Source organism: Sinocyclocheilus rhinocerous, unplaced genomic scaffold, assembly GCF_001515625.1.
Source record: "Sinocyclocheilus rhinocerous isolate Xijiao unplaced genomic scaffold, SAMN03320098_v1.1 scaffold584, whole genome shotgun sequence".
Taxonomy (NCBI): Eukaryota; Metazoa; Chordata; class Actinopteri; order Cypriniformes; family Cyprinidae; genus Sinocyclocheilus; species Sinocyclocheilus rhinocerous.
The window spans coordinates 3,444,492-3,458,779 of NW_015630348.1; the positions used below are offsets into that span (position 1 = coordinate 3,444,492).

At 38.4% G+C, this 14,288-nt stretch overlaps 1 protein-coding gene across 1 annotated transcript in view; it reads right to left on the reverse strand.

Moving 5' to 3' along the window:
* Positions 1-236: 236 nt before the first annotated feature.
* The window catches only part of LOC107740174 (dystrophin-related protein 2-like), a 46,153-nt gene continuing 32,101 nt past the window's right edge, over positions 237-14,288 (reverse strand). The window contains exons 19-24 of the mRNA XM_016552521.1: positions 9,712-9,777; positions 7,117-7,257; positions 4,505-4,742; positions 2,067-2,184; positions 1,722-1,855; positions 237-1,073 (exon numbers count right to left, since the gene is read on the reverse strand). Of these exons, the coding sequence (XP_016408007.1) occupies positions 1,761-1,855; positions 2,067-2,184; positions 4,505-4,742; positions 7,117-7,257; positions 9,712-9,777 (658 nt within the window). The 3' untranslated portion in view covers positions 237-1,073; positions 1,722-1,760. The remainder of the gene's footprint in view (positions 1,074-1,721; positions 1,856-2,066; positions 2,185-4,504; positions 4,743-7,116; positions 7,258-9,711; positions 9,778-14,288) is intronic.

Here is a 14,288-nt window from a genome sequence, read left to right on the forward strand (position 1 = left end):
TTCTAATATGCATATTTATAGTGTTCAAGACACGTTTCTTATTATCAGTTCTGTTTAATAATAATTATTAAACATTGGTGCTGTTTAATAATTAGTTGATTATTTGATGAACAGAAATTCCAAAAGAAAAAAATATCTTCCTGGCCCAAACTTTTGAATGTTGTTTGAAAGATGTTTATATATTTGTGATTAAAACAAGGCAAAAATACTGATCAAGAAAATGATTTTTGCAGTGTGTGTCTGTGTATTTTCTCTTTCATTTATTATTTGAAAGAAAGAAAGAATATCAGGGCAGGGGCATAATGCTCATGGGCACTTTGGCATATAAATAAATGAAGACGTGTCGTCCTTACAGTGTAAATAAGCTTGTTCACAGTTCAGGGGAATCTGCTCTTTTCTGCTTCACAGAACAAGGGCCACGCATTGCCAAGCATGACTTACCATCGGTATATGTGTATATTTGTATTTATGTGCATGAGTGAGTCACAGAAAATAGTAAACCATTTTCAAAATGAAAAAAAAAAACCGTACACACAGAGAGGTTGCTGGCAAAGGGATACCCAAGGTGAGATCCCACTTTTGCATGGTGTAAGTCAGGGTTCCTCAAATCTTGCCCTGGAAGGCCACTGCGCTGCGGTGTTTAGCTCCAACCCTGATCAAACTCACCTACCTGTGATTTTCTAATGAACCTGAAGAAATTGATTAGTATGCTTAGGTGTGTTTGATTAGGGTTAGAGCTAAACTCTGCAGGAAAAGTGGATCTCGTGGGCCAGATTTGAGGATCCCTGGTGTAAGTCCTGTTTGTGGTTCTTGTGCTGTACTGATGAAGCCACACACTTTGCATTACGACACGGGTTAGCACAGTGTTCGGATCAGTGCAGGCCTTTGGCACCATGTAAACCTTAGTTTGTTTAGTTAGCACTCAGATATCCCACAGCTCTTTGGGATTGGCAAATGGCCGCAGGCTGAGAAGGATGTCTTGAAACTCTTCTCGCTGCCGCCTCGTCTGTCCATGGATTCGCCAGCCCTGCATTCTCAAGACCCTGCCCACAATAAGATGAGCAATACGACGCCTGAAAAATTTAAGAAGGCTGTTATCATCTAGACAGATCAATAGAAAGCTGAAACATCAAATGCAAAGATCAAAAAAGTTTTCAAATGTAGTTCCCTTTAACACACTGGATAGCAGGTAGTTTTAGTTGAGTTTTAAGTACTGCATCTGCATCGCGTACTAAAATAAAACATATTTTAAGGAAATGGTTCAGCCAAAAATAAACCTGTATGACTTTCTTTGCTTCTGAAGACTGCCAGGAACAGACTGGTAGTTGTTTTTGCTGAATGTCTTACTGATTTAGCTTTCAAATGCTTCATGCAAGATTTGAAATTAATTAGGTCCAACATCATTGGTTCCTAAGTGTATTGTAGCCAAAGGAGATGTGTTTGAAAGAGAAATTAATTAAATTGAGAATTTAGCAACTTTTGGTTTTCTGGTTTTCACTCAAATCATATCATACAGCTTCAGAAGACTTTTAATACAGTGCATGAGTCATACGGGCCATGTTTGCAGTACAATTCTAGTGCTTTTTATAGTAGTATAAATCCCCATTCACTTACAGATTCTGCTAAACTTCTATCGTGTTTCACGATAGAAATGACACAAGGTGAAATACTCCTTATATGTAAGCTTATATAATTCCAAAATAATGAAACTATAAGCAAACCTGCACAATTTTAGGCCTCTGAGTTTTGCTTCAGGTTCCTCATGGACCTGGCTCAGATGGGAAGACGTTCCTCAGCTGTTCGATTACCTGCTGCAGCTGCAGTACGGTGTCCTGCTCATGATCCAAATCTTCACCTACACAACATTAAATGCTACAATCTAAAAAATGCGGGGTTAAATATAACCCAGCATTTTTTAGAGTGTACAATAAACATGAGCTCAACTAAAAGCATCACAAGTTTACAGCAACATATAAGCCTTATTTAAAGTCACATCTCTTTGAATCCCATTATGGGTCCATGTTGGCAGGAAGACAGCAAAGCTGCAAGGTTATTCCGGGTGTTACCTGCAGCTTCTGTGTCTGTGGTCTCTCTACTGGGAGGCTCCCCCTGGTGGCCACCCCCTGACACAGGAGACGATAGAGAAGAAGGATCTGAGCCATTGGCCTCCGAGTCGTCTTTGGGCTTGTAGACATGACAAAATGATAAGAGAGCAAGAAACCCTTATGAAAACAGTTCAGAATAGCATCCAACCACATTAGTCTATCATTTCTGCAGTATGAACATGACCGTTCAAAGGTTTGGGGTTAGTATGATTTTGTTTTTATTCAGCAAGGATGCATTAAATTGATCAAAAAAGACAGTAAAGATATTCATAATGCTACAAACGATTTCTATTTCAAATACATTTCAAACCATTATTAGTTTAGTAGATAATCAGTCATTTTAAATCAGAAAACAGTTATTTTAATTTGCAATAATATTTTACAGTTTTTACTGTACATTTCACTGCCTTGTTGAGAGACTTATTTCAAAACATTAAAAATAATCAGTCACACTTTATTTTAGGGTCCAATTCCCGCTATTAACAAACCATTAATTATGCCTTTTTCCTTAATAAACTCCCAATTTGCTGCTTATTAATAGTTAGTAAGGTAGTTGTTAAGTTTAGGTATTGGGTAGGATTAGGTATGTAGAATATGGTCATACAGAATATGTGCTTTATACGTACTAATAAACAGCCAATATGTTAATAATAGCCATGCTAATAAGCAACTAGTTAATAGTGAGAATTGTCCCTATACTAAAGTGTTACCAAATAATCTTACCAAGCCCTTTTAAACAATATTACATAGTTCTTTTTCTAAATCTCATTTCATTTTTAAATGTAATTTAATTATTATTTTTTTATAAAACAAGTTATTTTAAAATACTTATTAAATATATAATATATAAAAATTGTGTAGTATGTATACTGTACATATCATGCGTATACCAACAGATGTGCATAATTGTATACTAATAAATATTAGACAGTATATATTGTGCAGTATGCAGTATGCTAGCCTAACCATGCTTTAAACTGAAAACATTATTGATGGGTTCTCTGATGAGAAAAACAGTTTTACAAGTTTTCAAATGCTGCCAAAACTCCAAACTTCGGCGTTTATCGACCAGGGATTTGACCCCTTTTTCATACATTACAAAGACTGTGTATTTTCTTGAGGGATGAACTGATAAGAAACTCTTTTTTTGTTCATTTCACAGGCAGATGAGTTGAAATGAGGCTGTTTGCATGAATACCTCAAATTTATTCTGAGTTAAACTCTTTTATCGCTTTACAGAGATGTCCACAGAGGTAAGACTGTAACTTTACCAGCGACTTTCTAGGGGTGCAGAATCTCCATAATCCCAGCACATTATTGCTTCCCCCATGACACATCTCTCATTCGTTTTTGTAGGTTAAGTCGATCTCTCTCCCCCCCATTCCTTCCCTCTATTTCCATCTAATTCCTTTTCACCTACAGCTACAGCCTCAGTGTTTTTGCTCTGCTCTCTCATTCCATCCAGCCTGCCGATCATATCTCTGCAGCACTACCTCTCTTTTTTTTCTGCACAACCACCTCTTATCCTATTCACTCAGCACCGCCTGAGCTTTTCTTTTCCCTCCTCGGCCTGCTTTCTGTCTTTCTTTCGCTAAAGAAAAGGATCATTTTTCTGCCCACTCTATTCTGTCCATCCCGCTCCTTAAGCTCTATGTATGTCAGCTCAAGAAATGACTTGCTTTCTACCCACTCCACCTGTATGATTCCATCTCCATCAATGGTGTTCTTCCCCATATATAATCTCTCTCTAACTCTTCCTTCCCATCTTTGTAATTTACCAGAAGCAATTCACCAGAAGTTAGTATGTCTTCCTACAGTCTCTCGTCCTCCATCTCTTTTCAGGTCTCAATAATAGCTACTCTTAAAAAAATTCTTTCTGTCTTCACATCTCTTCTCCTTTCACCTGAGACAAGTCTTTTCTAGTTCCCTGGTTCCTTGTCCTCTCTGAACCTGCATTAGTAAGCATCTCTTGCCTCGCTTTTACCCTTCTACATGTGGTACATCAAGGCAGTCCATAATACGGTCTATCCTCCTCTGTTCAGTCGTCTTCCTACTCTTTTTGCCGAGAGCTTCAAATACGTCTTCTTTCTCCCCTCTACCTCCCTTTTCAGTATATTCTGTAAGCCCATCTTTACTTCTCTCACAGTGGCTGTTTTTAAAGCTCAAAACATTCCTTCAAACCCATAAACATTTAACATGAAAGTCTCCAGCGCAGAAGGCCCTGATTTACCTGTTCATGTCCTCCCTGTACAGCGGTAACATAATCATACAACTCCCTACGCGCCATACCTTCAATGTTTCTATCATAATAATCTATTCTGGCTCACACTTTAGTACTCACTGTGGGCATACTTCTCATTTTTTAGGTATACAGGCATATGTTTTAGGCTATATCTCACCTGCAGCAGTAGTTCTCTGAGTCTGTGTAGCTGGGACTCCAGTTGCTTGTTGTGGTCCTCTAGAATCTGCATGCGCGTCTCCAGGCGGGTCTTGTGCTGTCGAAGGACTCGAGCCTCGGCTAGGAGCTCCTCGTCCTGCTGACCGGCCGGTGAACCGGGACCCGACTCCAGCAGCTGGGGTGAAGATGCTGCCTCTTCATGCTTCCACTTCAGCCGCCGATACTCGCCCTGCAGCACCCTGCGGGAGAGACAACAGCATCATCATCATCATCATCATTTAGATTTAGGTCATTATACATGCTAGACAAAAGTTGTTACATTAAACAAATGTGATATAATCAAGTTTCTTTACTCAATTTAGAATTACATACTCTCAGTTATACAAATTCATTTTGTATCTTAAAAATCTTAAAGGGGTTATGAACTGCCTCTGTTTTTTTATTTTGTACTGTTCTCTGAGGTCCACTAATAATGTTATCAAGATTTTTACATCATAATTTAGAATAGGCTATTTTCTGTCCTGTTTTTAACCCCCCTCATCAGAACGCTCTGTTGGAATAGGTGTGGCAGATTGTAGACTCGGAAGTAAACACCCACTGCTAGGATTGGCTTGTGTATGTTTGATAGTCTACGTTCTTCACAGATGGACGCTGCTGTGATTTAGGTTAAAACGCATAAATACTCAGTACATATAAAACAATCTGTTTAACAGACAAGGCTATAGCGATAACGTAATAAAAAACAGTTACTCACACGTGTGTTGCGACATTACTGACGGATTCAATATACAGTATTGGCACAGCATCATCTTTTAGTTTCAATCTTTCTGAAAACCATGCATCGAATTGTGCCTTGTTTGTAAGGACCAAGTTCTAACTGACGGTCTGGCACTTCATTAAAAATAAAGTTTATTGTTACTTCTCGTTATTTACACTATGTGTGTGAATCGGTAGGTGGAGCTAAACAGGCAGTGATGCAGAAGCAGGCGTTGATCATCTTCTGCAGAGGCATTGTTTAGCCACACTATTACGTCATAAAGTGGCACATTCCACAACCTGTCGCTTTGGCAGACTGGCTTCAATATAAGCTGTTTTTAGATTAGAAAGTTTTGAGTTCTGAAACATACAGAATGTTTTTATAGCACAATGACCTCTTATAAATCAAAAGAACAAGGGAATTTTGATTTCTCAGTTCATGATCCCTTTAAACAGAAAACGTTTTTTTCCCCTTCTAAATTTCATTTTTAAATGTTGTTTTTTAATATAAATATACATTTCATCTACATATTTATTACAAAATACCTTAATACCTTAAATATTAAATATATAACTATTTAAATAATTACTACGTAAATAATTGCTTATAATGATCTGAATGTAATTATTAATAATTTGATAATTATTTGAATTGCTGAAAATAATCAAATAATTATTCTTTAGTTGTTTTATTTTATTATATTCCAGTTTCTGTATTGTCGTATATGGAAATATTTATTATTTTGTTATTTCTCTATTTGTAGCACGTAAGTTCAGTTGGATTTGGGTGGGTTGGGGGATTCATATATATATTCTTGTTGGGAAATTGTTATTATAACCCTCTAAAATCAAATCAAATTGATTGAAAAAAAGAAATAACACAAAATGGGTGTTTAACAGAGCAGCCATCACTCAGCTCTTTGTATCCCAATAATGACTGATTTATTCAGGGGGTTAAGGTTGCAGATCCCCTGCAGACACTAACAGTTAATCTTGCTTTATTGACCTATTACTCACCTATAACAAAGCAAGACCACATGAGAGCATGACTTAAAGGTCAGGATTTACGCCGAAGACAAAACTCATAAATGACTCACAGGTGTAAGAGTAGCCTCTAGGATGAAATAAAATGGTGGACCTAATAGACGTTTTTGTGTTTCTGCTGATGTTTGAACCAGTTTTAAGGTCTAAAGAGCACACCTCATTCAGATTACTGTTTTTGACCCAGACTAACACCACATCACAATCATAATAATGTCTACAGTTTCCCAGCAACACATTTTATCTCAGCCAATTAAAAACGATTATCTCTACAGTATCTTAATCCTCTGGAAAGCTGTGAAATTTAAAGGGCCAACACAAAGTGCAGTCCATCACAGCCAGAAGCCAAGAGTCACAATTACAAAGACAAATCATTTTACCCCCATTTATTTAAAACAACAAGTTCAGCATAACCCTCAGTGAAACCATTGTACAGTTTAATTTCTGTACAAAATTATTTCAGTATTTATAAACATCTTTAAAATAAGATGCATTTATTTTGGAGACAAAAGTGCAGAAAATATTTAGAGTTGTTTTATTATTATATTTCTTATATAATTTTATATATTTGTAATATTTAGTTTGTGTATGTGTGTGTGTATACATTTTATTTATAAACCTTTTATTGAACTAACAACCAAAAAGCATCGATTAGCAACCCCTTTAGCATCTTGGCAGGAACTTTTGCATGGTTAAATATCATTCCCATGTTCTTCAAAAATCTAAAATTCTAATTATTTTTGGAATTCAGATTAGTACCGCACAATTTACATATTTCAGCTTCAAGTGTGAACGTGCCCCTGGCTGTGCCCTCACCTGTTCTCGTTCTCCAGGCGTTGGAGGGTGTGCTGCAGCTCTTCTCTGTCCTGGCAGTCCAGGTGGGCCAGCAGGTGGCCGTGGGGGGAGTCCTGCTCGAGGGCGGGGCTGGAGTGACGTAGGAGGTACTGATCTTCATCCCTGAGTCCCCCCACACAGGAGACAGTGCACACTGAACACATTAGCAGTGCCACGCAGCAGCAGACCGACACACACACAGCGCCAAGCGTGCACACAAAGCAGCAGGTACATAAGCCAAATGCACACAATGCAGCAGTGGCATATCAACACAACACATGCACGCATATTTTGCATAAACTGCGGATGGCGTGTTTAGAGTGTATGCAAACACAGACTAACGCACACCATCATCCATAAAACAAACAACAGTGTAGATGCTGAACAAGCGGCGATCATACAAACACGCACACTCTTGGTGATCCAAGCGCTCTCCATGCCATCAAGCTAAATAGGCACAGCTAAAATACAGGCATACAGGAGCAAAAACAAATTACCACTACACACAGGAAGGACTGAAATAACGGCTCTCACATTAGTCACATCAATAATAAAAAACTAGCTGTTTTCATGCACTCTGCTGTAATTATACAGGTGCCATTACATGGGCCATCAGTAAACAAAGGCCATTTACAGACCGCTGGATGAGGAAGATTTGGTAAAAGCCACCGAAATGGCACATTATGCCCTGTCAAACAGATATAATACATTACTCACTGACGCACTGTCTCTCTCTGCCTTTTAAAAGAACAGTTCTCCAAAAAATATTAAAGGGATAGTTCACCCAAAAATGAAAATTCTGCCATTAATTACTCACCATCATGTTCGTTCATTTTCAGAACACAAATTAAGATATTTTTGATGGAATCAGAGAGATTTCTGACCCTGCATAGACAGCAACGCAACTGACACATTCAAGGCCCAGAAACATAGTAAGGTAGTACATAATAGTCCGTGTGACATCAGTGGTTCAACCGAGAAATTGTTGAATAAAGTTGTTATTTTTGTTTTCTTTGCACACAAATAGTATTCTCGTAGCCTCATAATATTACGGTTCAAACACTGATGTCACATGGACTATTTTAACAATGTCCTTACTACCTTTCTGTGCCTTGAACGTGTCAGTTGCATAGCTGTCTATGCAGGGTCAGAAAGCTCTCGGATTTAATCAAAAATATTTCCGAAGATGAACGAAGGTCTTACGGGTTTGAAACAACATGAGGGTGAGTAATTAATGACAGAATTTTCATTTTTGGGCGAACTATCCCTTTAAACACAAATTTGTACAATATAAACTTCTTAATCATCTATTTTCAGTAAGATTTACTAAATATACAGTGTTTGTGAACATGAATCTTGCCCAACAGATGTCTGTTTTATGTTAAGCAATATGTAATTCACACTTTTGAGACAGTTGACAAACATGTTTATAGTGCATTATTTTCAGCATGTTAATTGCTAAGTTAAGCGCAGCAATTCATGTGTTGTGCATTTTCATGTGTTATAATGTTGAGTTACACAGAGTGTGAAATTTTAGGTTTACAATAGAAACACTGTGTTTAAAAGTGTGACTGAACAAATCAACTCGGTTTGGCCCATCAGACTCAAATGTCCAGCTACGCCCAAGCCCATTTTTTTGTGTTTTTTTACTCTGTGAAACAAATACTAATATTAATTTATAATATACCCATTATTTTATTCTACAAGTCTTCCCAACAAATACTAATTCTCTTCATTTATGAGTTTGACTATGAATTATTCTTAGATGAACCTTTTCAAAGAATCATTTGATCCCGTTCACAAAACGGCTCAATGATCTGGTCACAATTAACAGTTGCGATGAAGATTAGGATTGAATAACAAAAATTTCAGTGTGTTCCTAATGGTTATCGTATGGTTTCGGAAGACTTGAAATACAGCGCATGAGTCATGTGGACCACTTTTATATTGGTTTAATTGTCCTTTTGCATGCTTTTTAAAGCTGGATAACTCATTGTAATTGCATTGAAAAGCGATTCTTTTGTGCTCCAGGGAAGAAAGAAAATCATAAAGCTTTGGAACGACATGAAGACGAGTTTATTTTTGGGTGAATTATTCCTTTAAATTTCCTTTTTTCTCTCACTCACAGAGCCATTTCCAGCACAAAACATGCACAGCCATGTCTCTGGGCTGTGATGATCTGACCTCTTTTATTAGTTTTGATTTCGTGCAGGCTCACCTAATTTCACCTATATATGCTCTTATTTCAGTGGCTTTCCTTGTCCGCTGGCCTACAGCTCTTAACATCTTGTTTGGTAGCATTTCAATAGCCCAATCTCTCTCTTTCTCTCTCCCTCCTGTCAGCATCCAAGCCTGCTCTATTCATCCCTATTGTTGTGCTCCTTAATCACACAGACTTAATACGACGGAGGGTGAACACACACATTGCCATGGGTCATTTTCATTATCTTTTTAATTAATGTGACTGCCCAGCCACACCAAACATGAAGGCATGCATGCATGGCCATGCGCACACCCATGCATGGGGACTTAGCGGCCGTGATAGATTCCAGTGTGTGTGGGAGGTGGTGTACTCACAAACTTTCATCTGGAGAGAGACTGTCGGTGAAAAAGGAACAGCTCTGGTTCTCCATTTCTGCCAACCTGAAAAGAAAGAGCAAGCGAAATGAAAATGTCATATTACGGAGCACGGGTCACAACATATAGAAAGGCGTACAAAGGCAAAGTCACTGTGCACTGCAATTTGTTTGCTGTAGCAAGGACAGTGGCTTCAAACACAAGAGGCGTAGGAACGGAATAGCACACGGTTGGCAGAGGAAAAGAAGATGACAGCTGTGACTCAGCAACTGCATAAGAGACACCTTAGAGCAGTTTCTCCAACCTAAAAATCACATGTTGTTATCCTACCCTGACATTTCAGATACCGTGTGCGACTAACCTGGGTGGCAAATTATCATGCAACGCCGAAGCTGTGCCTCCTGGCTTCACACTCTTCTCTCTCTCTCTCCATGACAAAGCCAGAGGAGAATCTGTTCCCCTTTCACTTCATTTGTCACATGCATTTTTATGACATAAACGCCTCTCCTGGGTATTGTCACCCAAACTCCTTGCAAGTTTGCATTCCCTGCCACAAGTGGCATGGTAAAAACAGAACATGAAAAAGATCTTCATCATGCACCACAGATTACGTGGCATACAACTGACATGCCATGCCCGAAAGTATACAGTATGAACGCTTTACGGTCCACTGCAGCTTGAGTCCTTGTGTCAACCTAAAGCCAAATTAAAGCTGAAATGAGCCATTTCTATGTATCTAGCAGCACCAAATGCAATAGCAAAAGTAAAGTATAGTTTATTCTGTGGTCATCTTGAAAATATTTTCTATATAGGCAATTTATAGAGCTCCTATCTGCTTAAAAGGAGAATAAATGAATTCAAGCTTACATTTCAACAACATACACTACCGTTCAAAATTTGCAGTGGGTAAGTTTTTGAAAGAAATCTCTTATGCTCACCAACCCTGCATTTATGCATTAAACATTAATAATGTGAAATATTATTACAATTAAAAATAACTTTTATTTTATATATTTTAAAATGTTATTTATTCCTATGATGGCAAAGGTGAATTTTCAGCAGCCATTACTCCAGTCTTCAGTGTCACATTATTTCCTTCAGAAATCATTCCTATATGCTGATTCGGTGCTCAAGAATTATTATGTTTTTCCCCAGAATTCTTTGATGAATAAACAATTTGAAAGAACAGAAGTTTGAAATAGAAATCTTGTCATTATAAACGTCTTTAATGTCAAACAATATTATTTAAAAATAAAAAAACTTACTGACCCCAAACTTTTGAATGGTTAGTGTATGTCAAATCAGCAACAAAATAAGACAACATTGGTAACAAATCATATTTCTTTAGCTCAATCATGCTAAAATGTTTAATAAATTAAAATAAACATTTCAGGCTGGTCCAGCATATCAAGTCACATTTATTTGTGCAGTACTTTTCATAACACATATTGTTTCAAATTCTTTTCCAAATATCTTTTTCCAAAGATGACTTAGAAAAAACAGGTGACATCTCCATAATTGAGGCAACTGGCTCTATAATGTCTTCGGTTAATGATAAATCTCAATATAGCGCCCCTTGTGGCAACTTGGACAATGCAACAAATAGCACTCCGACCCATTTCAGAATGCAACAATGTATGAAAATGAGTTTGCGTGGCTAGAAGGGTCACCCTGCACCTCTAGCAAAATTCTGTGTGTCATCCAGAACTGACAAGATTAACCCAGCACAAGAGAGGTGTTCTCAACACAGCAGGGAGTGGACAATGGTCCCTGTGCTTACTATTAGCAACGCAGGGGTGAAACTTTGCTTTTAGCAATGCTCTGCACTTTCCCTGCCTTAGCTTACCCTTTAGGTGAGAGACTGGGGGAATTTCACTGCCTTACCAGGACAGCCTGTGAATTAGCAACAATATAAGAGCCTCTATAGAGACCGTAATGAGGAGTGCTAAGTGCATTCATGTCATGCTGCTAGGAAAGCTGCCAGAGAAAGCTCTGAATTGAACTTCAGAACACAGCAGACTAGAGAACCCACATGCAGGATGGGGCTGCCTTGGAGAATAGCAGAAAGTCGATACACATTCACCCACCAGGTGTCCTTCAGCCAATGACGGTGGCGCTGGCTGTCCTGGTTAACCCCACCGCCTGGCTAGGACGACTCCTAATTGAATCCGCTGAAACCTCCATCAGCTAGATCCAATCAAAAGTGTTACTAGGAAGCGCAGATGATGTCACAGATTCTGTGGTGCGAGGTCAAATGGAGTTTGCTGTTATACACGTATGTCTTTGTAGTTGTTTAAATGGGTTTCTCAGGGAATGGTTAGTGTGGTTTCTTGTTTGAGAGAAAAAGAGAGGTCACAAACACAGATCGGCAAGTACAAGACAAACAATTTCCTCTGAGAAGCGCTGTCTTGAAATGGACATTGTGTGTTGAGATTCAGAACAGTAGTTCAGCCTTTCTGATATGCTGTCTGTTCTTCAGATGAAAGGCTGTCAGTACAGAGCACTTACTCTGTCATGTCCAAGCAAATCCACCCCTGTATGGCGAGTCTAGATCATCAAATGCCAGTGGATTTATTCTCCCACCCCCTCAATCTCGAGGTCCTCCAGTCATTACTCTGGAGTAGCCTATAAATGCACGTACAATCTCCATTCCCATGGCTATGAAGTTCTTCCTCTGCGCTCTTACTGCAGATACCACATCTGAAACATCTGACAAGAATTTCATTTTCTATTAAAGTTCAAAGCCAGTCTTGACAATGTCGGAAATAAATAATGTGTCACCTCATTTAGCACATGCTCTCTATCGCTCATATTTTGTGAAGGACAGAACTATCAGATAAAAGTGAATAAAAGGGATTTTCCAAAGCGCTGCCAAAGACGTGCATTTTTCATTTTTATGGAAGCATCTTTAGCTATAAAATTTTTGTCTTTTCTTATTTAGCCGACACTTAGATCAAGTAGTATAGTTTAAGAATGCACAAATGCACAAAAGCAAGGAAATTAATGGAAAGCTTGAGAGTTTTCTGAAAGCACGTCGAGAATCAAATGTGAACATGCAAAGCCAGAGTGAACAATTTAATAAAAATGAATGATGCCTGTCTGATAATGTTGGCTCATTAGCATGCTTTTCATTTGTCAGAGATGTTTTAACAGCCAAATTCAATAAAGAAATAATGTGAATCAGATAATGCCGCAAATAAGTGACAGTTTGCAATCTGATGGCAATTTATGATTAAGTAAATGTATAAATGGATACAAGAACAAAAACAAGTGGCAATGAAAATAATCTTCACTGGGTAGAAAGCGGTAATAAATTGCTCAGATAATATTAAACAATTTGTGATAAATATTGCAAATTAAAAAAATAAATGAATATTGTAAGCCATCAGATCACTGAAGCACACTTTTATCATTTCATTTGTCTCCAGTGATATTTAGTGTTATGTCTCTGAGTGTTTTAAATATTCAGGCATCTTCTTATCGAATTTAGTCAAGGCTGCTGGCATTCTGTGAGCCTATGATCCCAGAACATTTTACACAATCAGTCAGACGCAAACGGACCCCTGTGAAACATTAACTGGTGACAGTTGAATAAAAACAACAAATATTGTTTTAAGCAGGAACAACTAATGCAGACGGCACTGATGTGTGTTGGGGGAAACCAGAGATAGCATGAGAGAGAGAGAAGAGACAAATTTGGGGAACTAAAAAGGACAAGACAAGAGGAAGAAATGTGCTATGGTAAGTGATTGATATTAGGAAGGAAAGGGGGAAATGAAATAAGACATTGAAAGGCAGGAGCAGAAATCAAGCATATGACAGAGGAGGAGACAGACAGATGAAGACAAAAGGACACAGAAGCTGAGAGAGAGAGAGTGTGTGTGTGCACTCTGGTCTATTTGTAGTACAGATAAGAGCTGCAGCAGGGTGTGAGCTGAGACAGTTGGCAGCACAGTATGTAGGCAAAGGGCTGATCTGTGTGTTCATGTGTGCATGTGGTTGTGTGTATTTAGGTAGTTGGCAGGGAAGTTAGTCGGGGCAGAGGAGCACATCCCTGATCGTTTGCTGCAGTCAAACCAAACCAGTCACACTGGGCTGTTAGCTTCACTGCACTTCCACAGCCGAATTAAAGGGTTAGTTCAGCCAAACATGAAGATTTTGTTGTTTACTCACATTCATGTTGTTCCGAACCCATGTGATTTTCAACTGTGAATGACCTTAAATGGAATTTGTCTGTATTGATTATGTATTTCGCATTGATTTGTTTTCATTCAGATTTTTGACATGGTTGTAACACATAGGGCCAGATTTATGGGATTACATCTCTGCCACAATTCTGCGCGCAAAAGATCATATTTTGAGTGCGCAAAAGTGCGTTTTGCACGTGCGCGAACTGAGTTTTGTGGAGAAAATGTTTGTCTCACAAAGAAGACAGTATTTCGAGCGCATGGAAATCAATTTTGCATTTAAAATACGTTTCTGGATGTATGCAGTCCTTCTCTTTTGCGCGTGCAATGTTTCACTAGCTTGCTCACCTGATGCCCGCCCTCAGTGCTCTCTAAATGCCAACAGCTCGC